This window comes from Sinocyclocheilus grahami, unplaced genomic scaffold (assembly GCF_001515645.1).
Source record: "Sinocyclocheilus grahami isolate Dianchi unplaced genomic scaffold, SAMN03320097.WGS_v1.1 scaffold244.1, whole genome shotgun sequence".
NCBI classification, from domain to species: domain Eukaryota; kingdom Metazoa; phylum Chordata; class Actinopteri; order Cypriniformes; family Cyprinidae; genus Sinocyclocheilus; species Sinocyclocheilus grahami.
Window position 1 is genome coordinate 1,286,126 of NW_015505423.1, and position 16,999 is coordinate 1,303,124.

The 16,999-nt window shown below is 35.7% G+C and overlaps 5 protein-coding genes across 5 annotated transcripts in view; 1 reads left to right on the forward strand and 4 right to left on the reverse strand.

Annotated features, from left to right (window-relative positions):
* Positions 1-1,647: 1,647 nt before the first annotated feature.
* On the reverse strand, positions 1,648-4,507 carry gja12.1 (gap junction protein, alpha 12.1). Its single transcript, XM_016289377.1, has 2 exons — positions 4,426-4,507; positions 1,648-2,899 (listed from the first exon to the last, which is right to left on the reverse strand). Exon 2 carries the CDS (start codon positions 2,863-2,865, stop codon positions 2,110-2,112), a length of 756 nt encoding a protein of 251 aa, XP_016144863.1. The 5' UTR covers positions 2,866-2,899; positions 4,426-4,507; the 3' UTR covers positions 1,648-2,109.
* An 897-nt stretch (positions 4,508-5,404) lies between these two features.
* Positions 5,405-7,690, reverse strand: gja13.1 (gap junction protein alpha 13.1). Its single transcript, XM_016289378.1, has 2 exons — positions 7,516-7,690; positions 5,405-6,765 (listed from the first exon to the last, which is right to left on the reverse strand). Exon 2 carries the CDS (start codon positions 6,741-6,743, stop codon positions 5,883-5,885), a length of 861 nt encoding a protein of 286 aa, XP_016144864.1. The 5' UTR covers positions 6,744-6,765; positions 7,516-7,690; the 3' UTR covers positions 5,405-5,882.
* Positions 7,691-8,355: 665 nt separating this feature from the next.
* Positions 8,356-10,508, reverse strand: gja11 (gap junction protein, alpha 11). The gene is made up of 2 exons (XM_016289379.1): positions 10,463-10,508; positions 8,356-9,379 (listed from the first exon to the last, which is right to left on the reverse strand). The coding sequence occupies exon 2, from the start codon at positions 9,357-9,359 to the stop codon at positions 8,463-8,465; it is 897 nt and encodes a 298-aa protein (XP_016144865.1). The 5' UTR covers positions 9,360-9,379; positions 10,463-10,508; the 3' UTR covers positions 8,356-8,462.
* An 805-nt stretch (positions 10,509-11,313) lies between these two features.
* Positions 11,314-13,812, reverse strand: LOC107598113 (inactive hydroxysteroid dehydrogenase-like protein 1). Its single transcript, XM_016289380.1, has 4 exons — positions 13,455-13,812; positions 12,909-13,354; positions 11,943-12,161; positions 11,314-11,861 (listed from the first exon to the last, which is right to left on the reverse strand). The coding sequence occupies exons 1-4, from the start codon at positions 13,672-13,674 to the stop codon at positions 11,790-11,792; spliced, it is 957 nt and encodes a 318-aa protein (XP_016144866.1). The 5' UTR covers positions 13,675-13,812; the 3' UTR covers positions 11,314-11,789.
* A 1,201-nt stretch (positions 13,813-15,013) lies between these two features.
* LOC107598099 (protein broad-minded-like) overlaps positions 15,014-16,999 on the forward strand; it is a gene marked incomplete at its 3' end in the record, with an annotated part of 37,616 nt that continues 35,630 nt past the window's right edge. The window contains exons 1-5 of the mRNA XM_016289365.1: positions 15,014-15,024; positions 15,091-15,268; positions 16,211-16,282; positions 16,391-16,516; positions 16,883-16,961. Coding sequence (XP_016144851.1) covers positions 15,014-15,024; positions 15,091-15,268; positions 16,211-16,282; positions 16,391-16,516; positions 16,883-16,961 — 466 coding nt within the window. The remainder of the gene's footprint in view (positions 15,025-15,090; positions 15,269-16,210; positions 16,283-16,390; positions 16,517-16,882; positions 16,962-16,999) is intronic.

Sequence of the window (16,999 nt, forward strand, 5' to 3'; positions counted from 1 at the left end):
AAAATAAAATAAAAACCCTTTTCACAGCGCGCATCACGCGCTCAAACTCATCAAAAGTCGACAAGTTCCACAAGCAACAACGACTTATCTCATAAGTGAGTGGGGAATTTACTGAATGTGGCACTTGCGTGAGTTAACACTGTACGCAATACCCGCAACCTCACACCAAATTTCAGGCCGTGTAGATAAGCAAGCATAGCCTATATACAAATCATTTAGCAAGCAGAAATCCGAAATTTATCTTAACATATTAAGTTAGAGGAAGATGTGACTGAATTGATGCTTGAAGAATGCGCTTCCAGCAGCCATGATAAACAGTTGGCGGTTAAAGTTTTCTATGCACAATTTGATTTGACGAAAGTCACGAGACTTATTACTCTCTATCCAATCACATTGATGGATAAAAATAAAATTAAAATAAGCATGTAATGACCACAAACGGAGTAAAAGTACCGATACATCACTTAAAATGTACTCAAGTAAAAGTAAAAGTACACAATTTTTAAACTACTCAAAAAAGTAAAATGACTGATAAAAACTACTTAATTACTGTAACGTGAGTATTTGTAATTCGTTACTTCACACCCCTGATTAAGAGTGTCACAAAAACGAGCATAACCTATACTTGTTGCACAGTGTCCCCCCCCTTTTGTTAATCTTTTAATTTTATTATAGCCTATTATCCACCTTTTTCTTGCCGTAAAAATGGGTGCGGCCATTTGTAAATTATATGGGTCTAGCTTCCGGTCTCATCAGCGTCCAGCTATTTTTATCTGTACAGACCCGCTCCTTTTGCTGCTTGATATTGAAAATCGGTGTGTCTTATCATATTATTTTAATGTATTATCTTAATTATGAACACACTGGTTTGTAGTGCAAACAGTTTTACCGTTTACTGCACGTTGTTATTCTCCTCGTTATTTACCTATAGCAGCCAATGAACCAGAAGTCTCACCCATAGGCTTACTTCCGCGTTGAAGAAAAAGGTGGATATATTTTGTGTGATCCTATTGATTTGATCCCTTTTAGAAACTTAATTTCTGTTTTTCTCCTTTCACAGAAACGCTGCAGGTGCATGATGTGATGATTGAATCCTCATGGTCGTTTATGTTGCTTTTCGCGCATATTGGTACAAAACAATAACAAAAAAAGACATTCTAATCTTACTGATTAACGATCGACTAATGAGCTTCGTTTGACGGTCAGGAATATAAAAATGAACAAAATGCTGTCAATCTACAATTCTCCACCGTATTTACTATGCTGCGCGCAAGTTCAGGTAACTCAAAAACTTGCGTACACGACCTGAGACCAGACGTGAGATTTGATCGTATCCACCGCTCACGTCCATATTGATCAATTCCAAATTTTGCGTTGAAACGACCGTACGCTCAATTTTCTGTCGTACGTTCATTTCGTAAATGAGGCCCACCGTCTCTATTTTAACATGAAATACTGCCATCATTGAAAAGTAATAGAAAAATATTAGAAATTAGTTTTATTATTTTCAATGGGAAGAAATTGATCATAATTATTGCATAAATATTAAATAGTACCATGAAATTCTCTCAAAATACAAAATGATAAAGAAAAAATATTATCGAACAAAAAATATATTACATTGATTTCACTGAAAATAAAAAAAGTTACATTTCAGGTGTCCAGTCACTTTTGACCGCGAACAACACAAGTGTGACTCCCAAATGAACAATATCAGAGGGTTAACCAAATAGAAGAATGTATTTAGGAAAATATGAAAATGTGTAGTGTGCTACTAACTAAGTGTGAACTAAGTGTTTTATGGCAATTCTACAGTAAGACAATTAAAGCATCATCAAATTTTATAAGAAGAGCTAAATGATAGATCATATGACAAGTTATCAACCTTAATAAAGGTTAAAAGTTAAATAAAGTCCATATAGAATTACCTGAAATACCCTGTGGCACCATACAGATGCTCATCAACATTCATTCTGGTGCAAACATTGTCCAAAATACATATAGGGCCTAATCATTTCACAGTAAAACAAAAACTGTGCAAAATAAAATGATCACAAAATGGCTTGAATTTGAATACCCAGATCTTACATTAATTTAGCTATGGACAGTTTAGGTAGACTTTGAAGGTCCTGTAGTGTACATCTTGGATCCATTTAAACCTTGTGAGAAAGTGCTCATCTGTGTGCCACGATGTCTCTTTGACCTGCGGCACATCAGGTAGATCATCTCGATCACGTTCAGAAGCAGAGAGATACACGACACCACCAGCATGAAGATGATAAAGATGGTTTTCTCTGTGGGACGAGACATGTAACACTCAACTGTATGAGGACAAGGAGATTGGGAGCATTCTATCTTAGGGATCATTATGAAACCGTAAATATAATACTGGCCTACAATAAATGCAGCCTCAAGCAAGATCTTAGCAAACAGGCTGGCTAGGTAACTACCTAATAACTGGCCCTTGATTATAACTTTGCCATGATCGTCTGTGTATTTGGGATGTTTGAGGCCTTGCTTTTCCGCATGGCTTTCACTCTGCTGTCTTAGTTTCTTTTCTTTGTGGAGTATATGCAGAACATGGCCGAAGTATAGAAGTGTTGGCGTGGACACAAAGAGGATCTGAAGCACCCAGAAGCGAATGTGGGAGATTGGAAAGGTGTGATCGTAACACACGTTCGTGCAACCAGGTTGCTTAGTGTTGCAGATCATTTTTGATTGTTCGTCGCTCCACACCTTTTCAGCCCCGGCTCCGAGAACCATGATCCTGAAGACAAAGAGAACAGTGAGCCACACCTTCCCAATGACTGTGGAGTGAGACTGCACTTTGTCCAGCAGCTTGGAGAGAAAGCCCCACTCTCCCATGCTTGTGCCTTTAGTATCTTCCCTGCCTAGAAAACTAGGGGAGAAAGACAGCATTTTAAGTGGTTGAGTTTTGATCCGTTTATTAAAAGTCCATTTTACCTAAAAATTTATTTATTATTATGTCCAAGTCTTCTTCTTCGTTTTTAGTATCTCTGTGGCAGAATTACAGCGCCACATACTGGATTTGCATGTGTACTACATCGTTTTGTGTCGGTTTTGTGGTTTCGTGTGAACGCAGATATTTCTTCAGATGAGGGGGGAAAAAAGATCGGATGGGGAAAGTTCTGGCTTCGTGTGGACGTAGCCTAAGTCTTGTTTTCCAGAAAATGTTATCAAAATTAAGCGAGTTTATGCTTAAAAGAAGAAGAAGAAGAATTAGAAGAAAACGGCAATGGGGTAAGCAAAAATAAACTTAATTCAATATGAAACAAGATTTTTCTTAACCCATTTACAGTTTTTTTTTCTTGTTTTAAGCATACACATACACATACACATTTTTTTGAATTTTGATTCATTTTTAGTCAAGTAATGTATCTTGATTTAAGAATTTGTACATATTTGTAATGGAAAACAAGACAAAAATACTAAGAAAAATAACTTTTCTTTTTTCAGTGAACACTAAATTTGCTTGACAAAAAGGAGAAAAAAACACCAAAAATGTCTAATTTATAGAATATGTCTTATATATATATTTTTGTATAGTTTTACAAGTTTTGTGGGAAGAACAGAGAAAAAAATGTAGTCATTATTCACAATACTTGTAGCTGTAAAAAAAAAAAAATTAATGTTGCTTAGATTTTTTTATATCCTTATTCTAAAAAAAAAAAAAAAAACATGCTTGACACCACTGTTTCAGTATTTAAAATGCACTTCACATAATGTGATTCATAGTCAAGTAATCTAATTCCCATCAAGGAATAGTCATCTCAACACTGCATGGCTTTCTTTCCTCCAGTTGAAATTTTAGTTGCCAATGGTTGCTGATTGCCGTCAATAATGTCATAAGCACAATAAAGTCATAAACATTTTTTAATCTGCACAGGGGCTATATGTGAATTTCAGCAGATAGGCAAGATTATCAGAGAATAATTAGATAATTATGTATACCAAAAAAAACACAGTACTTTTGTGGACTGTGACAACAATTTGATGTTCAGAAGGTAAGAGCATTCAATGTGCATTGTTAAAATGAATTTGAATTGAACATCAATACATTTACTTAGTAAGAAAAGATTTGCACTTCAGTTGACAAAATATATCCTAAAGCAAAACATTTATCATAAAGGGATCTTCGACCATAAACAATTCTAGACATTCTCGGCAAGTAATTACATTTTTGTTTTAAATCACAATGAGAAAAGAATATTCAACTAAAGAGTGAATGGTTAACATTCAGCAATCACCAAAATCCATCTGTATATCAGTACGATTTAACATTATTAGATTATAATTCGTTTTGTTACCTGTTTAGAACCCTTATCTAATCTTCACAATATACAATATCACATATGAATTAGCAAATAGATAGATCCATAGGCAAATTTAAAATAAAATGTTTACCTGTGACAACTTGCGTCTCAGTGCTGTGCTGATTGACTGTTTTGCTCAATGATTAAATGGCATGTGTCAGGTGTAAAGATTGAACTTCAGTGCACTGGATTTCACAATGTCTTTTTTTTTTTTTTTTTGGCTGCCACCTTCTTCTTGAAGTCTGATTAAAGTTCCATGGCCATATTTGGGATAACAGGATAAAATTGAGCCCAAAGTTAATTATTAATCATGTTAGAGAATCTAAGGGCGATTGTATGAGACAAGATCTCTGTACCTTTGTATTCTCACGTACTCATGCGTATAAATAGATAAATATGCAAGTGCAATTTATTCACAAGAGCTTGAGTTGTCATCGAGAGTCATAACCTTACTGATATTTCTGAACACAATGAAAACTGTGAAGTAAAACCGCTCTGTGTTTAATGTTTCATCATGAGAGAAGAGAACTGAATAAATATTCCCCTGGCATGCACAAGAGAAGGAGCTTTTATAACATAATGAATCCTTGCGTTTTAGTGCTTTAGGGTATTTATCATCTGAGCTATAGTTATTCTATTTGTCAGTAAAAAGAACAGTGATAAAAATCAGCAGCGTGGTCATATTTGAGATATGCGAGAACAACATACATCAACGTAAAGATAATGTGACTCTGTTAAAGCAACTTGCAGTGCAATACAAAGAGGTGGAGTAGAAGTCAAAAAATGCCTTTTGTGTGCATTTATATATGATTTTATGTATCATTTTTCAATCAGAGCACCGGCACTGAATTCATTATGTAAATTTGTATACAGAAATTTTAAAACATACTATGTCTTTGAGCTAAAGAGCAATTACTAAGATAATTATTAGATGTTAGCAATTAAGCACTTTGCCTGATTGCAGTCAGGTTCTAATTGTTTTTAATTAATTCTTAAATATTGTTATTTTACACCACAAGGCAAAGTTTTTTAAACTGGAGAAGATATCGTGCGAAAAAAAGAAACCTGTGTTGATTCAAAAGTTTTATTTTAAAGAAGGATATTGTCATTATGCTCTTTAAACATCACTGACGCCAGTTTACATTCAGAAAACAAATTACTATAAATTTGTTTCTTTGTGACGGAAAATATGGCCAAAGAAAATGACAACACACAAACAAGACATGCAGATAGTGCTTAAGTCACTTACTGACTCTTATACATATATTTACACACAATATATACAATCATATAACAGTAAGTATTTTTTGTTTCACCGTAGTATATCAAAACTATTCAATTAAAAGTCAAACATGCACTGTGCACAAAATTATCATAAAGTAATTAAATAACGTACTCGGTTTGAGGAGTATCATACAAATACTTTATTTTTCAAGTGTGTAAATACTGGACCATAAGCTAAGAGCAACGGAAAACAAATTGTAGAGATGTTTCTCTAAAAACTTGGCAGATTCATGAAATTTCTGAGAAATAAATCTGTCCATAAATCTAGTGGTCTTCCGTCAATTGTTTTTCTTCTTTTGCCCCATCCAGGCTTCCTCCAAGACTCTGTCCGCTCTCATACTGCTTGTTCATTTTGTTTTGCTTCAGAGCGTCTTCAGAGGTCATCCAGGATGATGCCAAACTTCCATGCTTTTTAGCCGAAGTGACATTATGTGTCCGTCTCTTGCTGGTCCGGCATTTGACCCTGGTGCACACCAGGTAAAACACCTCTATGACATTCAGTAGCAGAGACACACAGGCGACCACTAGCATAAAGATGATGAAGATGGTCTTCTCTGTTGGACGAGACATGAAACATTCTACGGTGTAAGGGCAGGGGGATTGGGAACATGTAAACTTGGCGATCATTACAAAGCCGTATAAATAATACTGTCCGACAATGAATGCAATCTCCAGGATGATTTTAAAAAACAGCTGGGTTAGATAGCTGCCGAGCAGGTTTCCTTTAATTTTGACATGGCCTCTGTCATCTGTATATTTGGGTGCCTTCAACATGTGGCCCTCCCCAAGACTTTGTATTTTCTCCCTGAGTTTGTTCTCTTCGTGAATGACCTGCACCGCATGACCCAGGTATACCAAAGTTGGAGTGGATACAAATATGATCTGCAAGACCCAGAAGCGGATGTGCGAGATGGGGAACTGCCAGTCGTAGCACACATTCTCGCAACCAGGCTGCATCGTGTTGCAAACCAAATTAGATTGTTCATCACCCCAAACGTTCTCCGCCGCTGATCCCAGCACCAGGATCCTGAAGATGAAGAGGACGCTCATCCATATCTTGCCGATGACGGTGGAGTGAGACTGTACTTTGTCTAATAACGCAGAGAGAAATCCCCAGTCTCCCATGTTTGCTGATGCTCAGACTTTCCTACAAAAAAAAAAAAAAGACGTAAGAAAGAAAGGGAAGGAAAACATGAAATACAAAGTCCACTTTAGGACTTTAACTTAATCAATAAGCCTTTAAGTGATGGTCTTCATTAATGGTATACTCTTAATAGATTAATATACTTAATAATTAGCCTACAAAACAAGTTCAGCTATTGTGCCCATAAAGAAAAGCAAAACATGAAAAAAGAGGTTATACAGAGGTAAAACTATACAAAGTATTATTAATAAATTAATTAATTGTAAATTTGATCAACTCTATAAAAGGGATGAATAATTGTAATACATTAACATATGGTTCAGGCAAAAAATAAAAATAAATGTTTAACAAATTGAATTTACAGAAGTTTTTTTTACAGGATCAGAGGGAAATAACTTTATATTTCTGAATCTTATTCATTGACTAAACATCTGTGGCTACTGGTAAATACAAATACTCAATTGTAAATTGATTTACAATAAATACATGTTAAAAACTTTACTCAGTCTTTAAAACATTTGCCATATTAAAACACAATGTTTTAAGGTAAAGAACAATTACTAAGATAAATAGTTATATATTAGTAATTAAGCACTTAGCCTGATTAGTCGGATTTAAATAATTTTTATTTAATGTATTCTTAAATATTGTCTTTTTACACCACAAGGCAAACAGCTTTTGTATATGCTACCTAAAACAATGTGTACTTGAACAAAAATATACAAAACATTGTAATGTTGATTTCACACTTACCTTTAGTGAGTTGCACCTCTTCCTGTTAGAAACTAAGCTGCATATCAAGTGATAGCTGAGAATAGCTGAACCTTGATTTTTGGGCTTTACTAAGATTGTGTAATAGCTGAAAGTGGAATGCTGTTACATTGTCCAACGGTAAAAGAACAAGATCTTGAATGCAAGTACACAGGAGTGCCACATTAATGATTGAAAGGCTTCAACAATAATGTGTAATACTTAAGTCTCTAACCCACACAACTACGGTATTCCAATTGAAATAAAAAAAAATCTACTTCACACTAAAGACATTTATAATGTTACCAAAGATTTCTATTTCAGATAAATGCTGTTCTTTTGAACTTTCTATTCATCAAAGAATCCGGAAAAAAAAAAACAGGATTTCCACAAAAATATTAAGCAGCACAACTGTTTTTGACATTGATAATAAAAATAAATGTTTCTCGTGCAGCAAATCAATATTAGACTGATTTCTGAAGGATCATGTGACACTGAAGACTGAGGTAATGCTGCTGAAAATACAGGAATAAATTGCATTTTAAAATACATTAAAATAGAAAACTAAATTATTTAAAATTGTAATAATATTTCACAATATCACTGTTTTTGATCCAATAAATTTTGCCTTCAGTCTTTATTTTTTTCAGCCTTATTTCATTTTCCTAAATACAGAAACTGGTAGAACTAAATGACAAAAACACAGTTTACATGCACAGTTTGAAGCTTTACTTTTTTTCAAATCTTTCTACAGAGTACAATTTCTGACTTAAATGAGAAAACAAAACAGATAAGAACTTTCAGTAATACATTATTGATTTGTTAAATAGAGAGAGAGGGTCATAGCATGCTTGAAGTTGGGGGGTCTCGACCATGCACGAGTCACTTGGATCAGTGGCTGTTTGCTCAAGTTGACCGTGTGAAAGCCTTTGTGTACAGAGACCTGCTGATCAGATATGGACCTCTTGCACGTCAGCACTGTGGTCCTCTGAAGCCACACTTTTAGTTGCCTCATTGCCAAGTTCCCTCCTTTGACGCTCCAGCTCATGGTTCATCCAGTTCTGAATCACCTGATCTGTATTTTTTAAGTCCTTTCTGTTCACAACCGGGGTCACGGGTGTGATGTTGTAGTCCTTTTTGCGGCTGAGACACTCGTTGATCTTCTTGATGCAAAGATATAAGATCTCAATCACATTTAGGAGTAAAGAGACACAGGCCACCACCAGCATGAACCAAATGAAGATGCTTTTCTCAGTAGGCCTTGACAAGAAACAGTCCACCTTGTGAGGACACGGAAAACGGACACAGACGTATTGGGCCTGAAGAGTGAAGCCATAAAGGTAGTACTGGCCCAAGATGAAACCCACCTCTAAAAGTATCTTGCAAAGCAAACTCAGAATGTAGCTTCTCAAGAGACGCCCCCGAATGCTGACCTTCCCATTGTCCCTGCTGTACTTGGGAAATTTGTAGCCTTTCTTGAGGAACAGACTGATTTGCTCATTCTGAAGCTCTTTCTTCATCATCTCTCTCACTTTCTTTTCGACATGTATGACGTGGACGACGTGGCCCAGGTAGGCTAGAGTAGGTGTGGACAACGAGATGATCTGCAGCACCCAAAAACGAATGTGTGAGATGGGGAACGCCTGGTCGTAGCAGACGTTCTCGCACCCCGGCTGCTCTGTGTTGCAGATGAAGTCTGACTGCTCATCGCCCCAAACTCTCTCGGCACCGGCCCCGAGGACTAGAATCCTAAACACAAACAGGACGGTGAGCCAAATTTTTCCCACCACCGTTGAGTGCATCTGGACTCTATCCAGCAGTCTTCCGAGAAAGTCCCACTCACCCATCTTTAATCTTAATTGAATTCCTGAAAGAAAAGACATTATTGTTAATTGGACAGCAGTTCGGCTGCAGTATATATATGCAGTGATGCTCATAATTTGTTTTCACATATTTTATGCAAGCTCTATTGATGGATTCAGAAAATACTGTGTTTATCATCAAGTCAGGAGACAAACCAGGTTCTTTTCTATAACGAACATGGGAACCAAGGTTTTTGTGCTGAAAACCCAAAACATTGATAGTGACAGTGGCAATACTCTTTGCCGTCTTCAAGTCAGCTTGGTGGTTTTTTATAGTCTGCATAAGAATGACATTTTAAATACTTTGGGATTCAAAATGAGACTTGCATTTCAGATCATTATATAACTTTTTGTTTTGTTTTTGTAGGTGAAAGGTTTTATTTTTGACCTTTTACTAATATGGTATTGTTGATAATACAATTTGTAAAGAAACAAACTAAGTTAGGGGGGGGGGGTTAAGATTAGTTATTTTGATTAAAAAATATAGTAATATAAAAAATACAACAATAATTTTAAGGTAAGAGGTCTGGAGGTTAAGTTAAACATGTGCATCTTTCTTTCTTTCATTCGTTCGTTCGCTCGTTCTTTCTTTCTTTAACACTGCCGTTCAAAAGTTTGGGTTTGATAAGACTCTTTCATGTTAGTGAAAGACGTCTTATGGTAACCGAGGTTGATTTTTTTTAATCAAATAAGCATTAAAACATTAATACTGTGAAATATTGTAGCAATTTAAAATGACTGTTTTCTAGATTTATATATTTTTGACTAATTTATTTTATTCTTGTGATGGCAAAGATGAATTCTCAGCATCATTACTCCAGGCTTCAGTGTCACATGATCCTTCTGAAATCATTCTAATATGCTAATTTGCCGCTCAAGAAAAATTATCAGTGTGAAAAACAGCTGTGCTGCTTAATTAAGAATTGATTTAAAATAGACATTTATTTGTAACATTATAAATGCCTTTTCTTTCAAAAAAAAAAAAACCTGACCCAAAACTTTTGAACAGTAGTGGAAATAAATAAAGAGAGAATATTATAAGTAAACATTTCAGTGATAAATAACAAATAACTATACTTTTTGCTTACCAAATATAAGAAGACGGATAGGAAGTTTCACCCGCTCATTGAGGGCTCGAAGGGAGATGTGTGTAACATGTTTTCCTCTAAGCCTTCCTCTTCCTAATGAAGAGGCAGCTTCTGAACCAAAACAAAGATTATCACATTATCAGTGTGTAGACTCCAAACTATTTTCAGCCTTGACATCTGGAATTGGAATATTTATCATGTTCAAATTGGTTTCTTGTGCAAGTCTATATGACACACATTATATAATAGCTTTTATTTTTTGTACTTTACATCTCTGCACTACTCCCATCTGAATATCAAAAATATTTGGTTTCCTAAACATGCGCCATTGCTCTTATCACCAGACAGTCCCGGCCCAAACTCATGCCACTGGTTGCGAGTTGGCCGTATATACTGTATCTGTCAAAAGTGAAAGTATTTTTAGATTAAACACACCTAACTATTAAGTCTATTTCTAAAATAATTTCCATGCTGTATTTCAGTTTTGACTTTATTGTATGAATCCATTGCTGAAACAGCATCCTATTCTTGGTAAATGTATGGTAGTTACTTCTGTTAATATGGATGAGATTATGTGAGTAAAGTGCATTGAGTGTTCCTGGCAGAGGAGACACAACATTTGACTTTAACTACACTTTCAAAGATAATGCTGGCTGTCAGCATGACTGGAGTTTATACAATGGATTGTATAAACTCTAGTCATGCTGACAGCATATATAAATCTCAGACTTTTATCTATAACAAAATAATTTAACAAATTTCATGCAGTCTTTCACTAAATTTCAAGTTAATGAAGATTGTATATCAAAACTTTTCAATTAAAAAAAATTGTCTTTTTAGAATCATTGGAGCTTTTTATTGATCATTTCATAGTTGCAACAACTAAATGAGATACACTGCAATAACCAAACACTAGCTATATAATGGTACAATGAAGATGAGTATAGCCAGTATACTCAAAAACACTTGGAATCAAAAATAAATACTTAATTTACAAAACCTTTTTTTCTAAATATTTGAATCTGACCTTTGCAAAATGTATAAATAATGGATTAAAGAAAAAAGCAGTAGTGCATAAACATTATAGATTTGTCATCATGTTCCAACCATTCAAACCACTTAGAAAAAGGTTTTGTGCAAACAAATATACTGAAAAACTGAGGCATTTCACTCAGAACTCAGTATGAGGGGGTAAAGGGGCAGGGGGAGTAGTCAATTTCCATTTTAAACACTTTAATCACTTATGTTATTCTAAGCTTGGTCAAAATCAACTCTGCAACATCAGTTTCATGAACCAGGTCCTTCACATGGAGGGGAAACATCCCTGTCAGGTGGCCCTTGTAAACACGCGTGATCCCAGCATCCATACCCACTCTGGCATGCACTGCACCAGTCGAAACTAGAAAAAGAATAACATAGACTTACTAAATATGCATACCTTGTTAAAAAAAAACAATGTCTACAATGATTGATTGACTACCTTTATGGTGTGAGGCCAGTATCCTGTGGTTCGGTGAGAGACGCCCAGAGTTGAAAGAGCATGGCTGGCATACACTTGTGGGCTTGGCACCAGCCAGCCAGCAGGACTATAACCTTCAGATCCTTGAGATGAGACTCTAAAAGGCAGCAAACTCTGCACAAAGACTCCTCGATGACCATATTCATAGTGCAGAGAGCGACTGAAGTTATCAAGAAAAGCCTGTGGGGAATTTAAAACACAGAAGAATCATAAAAACAAAAATCTATATAAAAAAAAAAACATACAGTATATAGAGTGCTGCAGGGATGACATTTTTTGTAGGCCAAACCCCAAAAACATGTTAGCACTTCTGATTCCTTGTTTTTTTTTATTTTATTGTTAAATGCCTGAAATAAGGTCTGTGATTAATACAAGCTCAATATATTTAAATGTTTCATTTTAAAACATAAAACACATCAGGACTACTCCCAAGTGATTTTTTTAAAGCTTTAACTTGCTAGTTGCGAACAAGTGGTTAATTGAGCTACAAAGGTTGTCAGTGACATTAAATGTCATCAAGCCAAACTGATAAACTCATCTACTCACTAGTCTGCTTTTACAGCCTCACTGTTTTTATGGTCACACTCTTTTTTTTTTTTTTAAGTAAAGACTGAATTAGTTTGTGGAGACATTTAAGTTGTGCGACTGTAGTACATTTCATTTATGGCCTATGTTTAACTTTTAGCGATTGCATTTAGGTTTCAAAATAAGGGTTATCATGATTAACAAAATGTCTAAGAATCAAACTTTTTTGGTCAAGGAGCTTATTTTCCGCATTAATCCAAAAGCCAAATGAAAAATCCTATTGGGATTTTGTCAAGAGAACAAGGGTGACGCTAACTTCCCAGTTGGCTTACAAAAACACATGATCACCGCAGCACTGGATGGAAAAAGAGTGGACAAGTAGACATCAAGTCGAGATCTGACCGTAGATGCAGAAAGAGCAGCCTTTCTGGAAGTCGGACGCAAGCAGCGCCCAGCAGAAATGTTGACCACTGCTCCTTTTCCCCTTTCCACCATAGAGGGCAGTGCCAGGCGGGTGACAAGAGTGGCAGCTACTATATTTCTATTGATAGTATCCCATACTACAGATTCAGAGAGGTCTGTAAAGTCTTGCGAGTGGTCTAGAGACCCATCCAGGCTGTTAACAATGAATCCAATATCTTTACCACTGATGGCATCTTTAATAGGTTTGAAGGCCAAGGGCCCCTGACTGAAATCAGCTTCAATTAAAATGGCCTCTACTCCATAAGTGTCTGAAATGGCTTTGGCAGTGTCAGCCAAGTTACTGATGTCACTGCTGATTAGAATCACACAGATGCCATGCCTTGCCAGTTCCTCTGCATATGCTTTCGCTATTGCCTCTGAAGCTCCTATTGGAAAACAAGGACAAAGGGGTAGTTCAGTATGCAGTATTATAACATGTATTAAGTATGCATGAATTAGACGATGATTATTCAATTTTAAACCTACCACATACAAGAGCCCATTGTCCATATTGCTGACTAAGGTCTCTATGGGACACAAGACGAGGAATAAAATGAAGCCTTATCAGGCTATAGCAGTCCCTCATAAATATCACAGCCTTGCTGACTGTGTAACACGCACCCACGAGCGCGAGCGTTTCCACATAACAACTGCATGATCTGGCAATTTCTCGATACAAAAGCTGGAAGCTGTCAACAGCGGCCATTATAAGCTGAGATCCGCACAGTTATTTACTTTAAATTAGCAGCCAATGAAAAAACAACAATCTTTTATAGTCAACGAGTTAGTTTGCTCTCAACTAGCTTGACCGTGTTTGTTAATACGAGTATCTTCGGTGTTGTCACGTGAATCAGGAAACCCAAAGTCACGTGACACGCTCTCGTCACGTGATCAACACTAGCGTCTTCTTCAGTCAGCGTCAAACACATGCAAACATCACCTTTCCTTCGTGTTCCTGTGGTTTTATCGTAGTTATTCTTGCAATATGCGCTATCGCAAACTTTGCTGGACATGGAATACATTCATACGGTTGTGTTTCATGGAATATTTTCACGGCAATTGTTCTTTGCAAATATCTGGTGTTTTGTTGCGGATGGCTCAGCTCGGCTGGGCTTGTTTCCATGGAAACGGTACTGCTAACGGATGCTAAGCTGATTTATATACAGCTCTGTGCTTTATGAAACGTCCGAGTATGAAAGATTTCTAATGTTATGGAAGCGACGTAGCTGATCTGTTTGGACATTTTGTGAAATTATTGCAGGTAATGTTCAAAACTTCCCTTGAGCTGTATGTGGAATGTATATTTGTTAATGAGAAAATACAAGCTTAAATGCCAACACTTGAATTCTGAACGTCTCAGTTTTAAGTAACGTTACTTACATAATATTTAATGACTTAGCTAGCGTATAATGCATTACTCCGATGTAGGGATATGATGTAGCCTAAATGTTGTTATTATTAGTGTATCTATATTTAATATTTTAGCTATATTTTAGCTATATTAGTTAGCTCTATGCATATGCACCAAATATGTATATATGTATCAGATTTGGTTTCTTATGATTTGGAAATGGCTCTAATGTGTAAAATTAGTTTTATAGACATATGCAAATTGTGGCTACATATTAATTTCGTTGTTTTTGTATTTATATTACTGTTTAATGGATTGAGTCGGATACTGAATGAAAAGCAGCCTAGTGTGCAGCATACATGAGAACTCCATCAGTGCTGTTTTAAAATTATTCCAGGAATCTAAACTTTGTGGGAATATATACTGCATAGACTGAGTATACTTCCCACCTCTGTTACTACAGGTCAAACACACCTTACTTAACACCTTGTTTCTCTAAGCAGGAGATCCCCCCGTTTTCAGCAGCCATTACTCCAGTCTTCAGTATCACGTGATACTTCAGAAATCATTGTAATATGCTGATTAAAAAAAAACAACAACCAGTAACCAGTTGTGCTGCTTAATGTTTTTGTGGAAACTGTGATACATTAGTAGTGTATTCATATTTATTCAAATATAAAAGTAACTTGGATTTATGTTTTCATTGTTACAGAGTGATATATCTGAGTATGGCTAGTTTAGTGCATCATATGTGCTTTTTTAAATCTGTAGGTATAAACAGATGATGCAGACTCTGAAACAGACCATGATGGTGGTTGTGGAATCACTGATCAATAAATTTGAGGAAGATCAGCTGAAGAAAGAGGAAATGGACAGGAAGAGCCAACATGAGCAGTCAAGCAGCAATTACACTGACAACTGCTCTGACAGTGACTCTTCATTCAATCAGGTTGTTGTTGTATATGTTTAAATAAGTTACAGAGGCTCCTGTTGTTTCTTTGACAAGCATATCATCCTGTTTATCTAAGCCTTTCATATACTATGACTGTACATTCATACTATAGACTGAATGGCTAACTAATGCAGTGTTGGGGGTAACGCATTACAAGTAATATGAGTTACGTAGTCCGATTACTTTTTTAAAGTAACTAGTAAAGTAACGCATTACTTTTTCATTTACAAGAAAATATCTGAGTTACTTTTTCAAATAAGTAACTCCAGTTACTTTGTTTCCATGTATTGACTGACAGCTCTGGTGTTGATTTGGTGACAGAAATCAGGAGTAAGTGCAGAGGCGTTGTGTGTGAACATGATCTTACTGTAGTTCTAGACTAAATATGAACATGTATTTACTCATCTCACCTGCACAAAAACAGATTCAGCATTCCTCAAAATGAATAAAACCAGTAAAAATGCAAACTCAAAATATGACACAAACCTGCATAAATATGCTTTATGTATTTAATCCCATTTTATTAACCAATGTCTTTGCTACTGACCTTGATCCAAGTGAGCCAATGATCCAATTCAGCCATACAAATAAGCAAAAATGAGTTTAGATAACCATAACATTTGTGTGTGTTTTTTTATTATTGCTGATCGAAGAGTGTTGAGCTTTCTCTATTTAAGCCTGAGTCTCATTCATATCACTTTTGGTGTTAAGGGGCTTTTACATTTGCCAAAAATATAACTTTTTTATATTAAAAACAAACAATCAAGCCCAGCCCAGATTTAAAAAGTAAAGCAAAAGTAACGTAATGCATTACTTTCCATAAAAAGTAACTAAGTAACATAACGTTACTTTTTTTAGGGAGTAACGTAATATTGTAATGCTTTACTTTTAAAAGTAACTTTCCCCAACACTGCTAATGTCTTTGATTTCAACACGTAGAGCTATGCATTTATCAAGCATGAACAACTGCAAGTCATCGCTGAGAAGCTTGACCCCGGTAGACCACGAGAGGTGAAAACTCCTCTGATACACCCACTTCCCATAGTTTCAATTGTAGAAAGAGAGAATTGTCGTTCTGATTCAGAGATTAAGCAGTCATCCTGATCTGTTTAATTGCAGGTTCGCTTGGAAGCTTTGCAGTCATTGTGCTATGCCCCTCCCTCTGATGTCCTGAGCTGTGAAAGCTGGACTGGACTGCGCCGAAACCTCTCTGCTGCGCTCACTGACCCTGACCCTGAGCTCAGCGTAAGAGATAAGTGCTAAATAAGCACTGACCTTAGCCATGACCTCAACAACAAAATAGTTACCTTAGCAGCTTAATGTGGAAATACAAGGGCAAACATTTTCAAGCAGTTTCCAGAGAACTGGAACAAAATAATTGTTAACTGAAATAAAATAAAAATAAAAAAACATTTAGTTTAACTTGATGTACTACAATAACTAAAACTGAAAATAAGCTATATTAATTTTTATTTTTAATATATACTGTGTAGACAAAAAAAAGAAAAATACACAAGAATAACTAAAACTTATATAAATAAAAACAGTATCATAGTAGTATCTCAATGATACTTAAATAAATGTTGTTAACATGTCATTTTGCTTTCACAGGATAAAGTCCTTCAATTTTTTGCAAAAACATTTTCGTCTTCTCCGTTAAATGTGACTAAGGATGTCTACAGTAGCATAGGTAGTATCTTAAGCTTATATTAGCAGCATGAAATATGT

Bases quoted from the DNA above. Each gene is read 5' to 3' on its own strand.
- gja11 (XM_016289379.1), bottom strand. From the start codon at position 9,359: ATGGGTGAGTGGGACTTTCTCGGAAGACTGCTGGATAGAGTCCAGATG.
- LOC107598113 (XM_016289380.1), bottom strand. From the start codon at position 13,674: ATGGCCGCTGTTGACAGCTTCCAGCTTTTGTATCGAGAAATTGCCAGA. The intron at 13,355-13,454 runs GTAGGTTTAAAA...GTTTTCCAATAG, and splicing joins ACAATGGGCTCTTGTATGTG to GAGCTTCAGAGGCAATAGCG. The intron at 12,162-12,908 runs GTCAGATCTCGA...AATTCCCCACAG, and splicing joins CTGCTCTTTCTGCATCTACG to GCTTTTCTTGATAACTTCAG.
- gja12.1 (XM_016289377.1), bottom strand. From the start codon at position 2,865: ATGGGAGAGTGGGGCTTTCTCTCCAAGCTGCTGGACAAAGTGCAGTCT.
- gja13.1 (XM_016289378.1), bottom strand. From the start codon at position 6,743: ATGGGAGACTGGGGATTTCTCTCTGCGTTATTAGACAAAGTACAGTCT.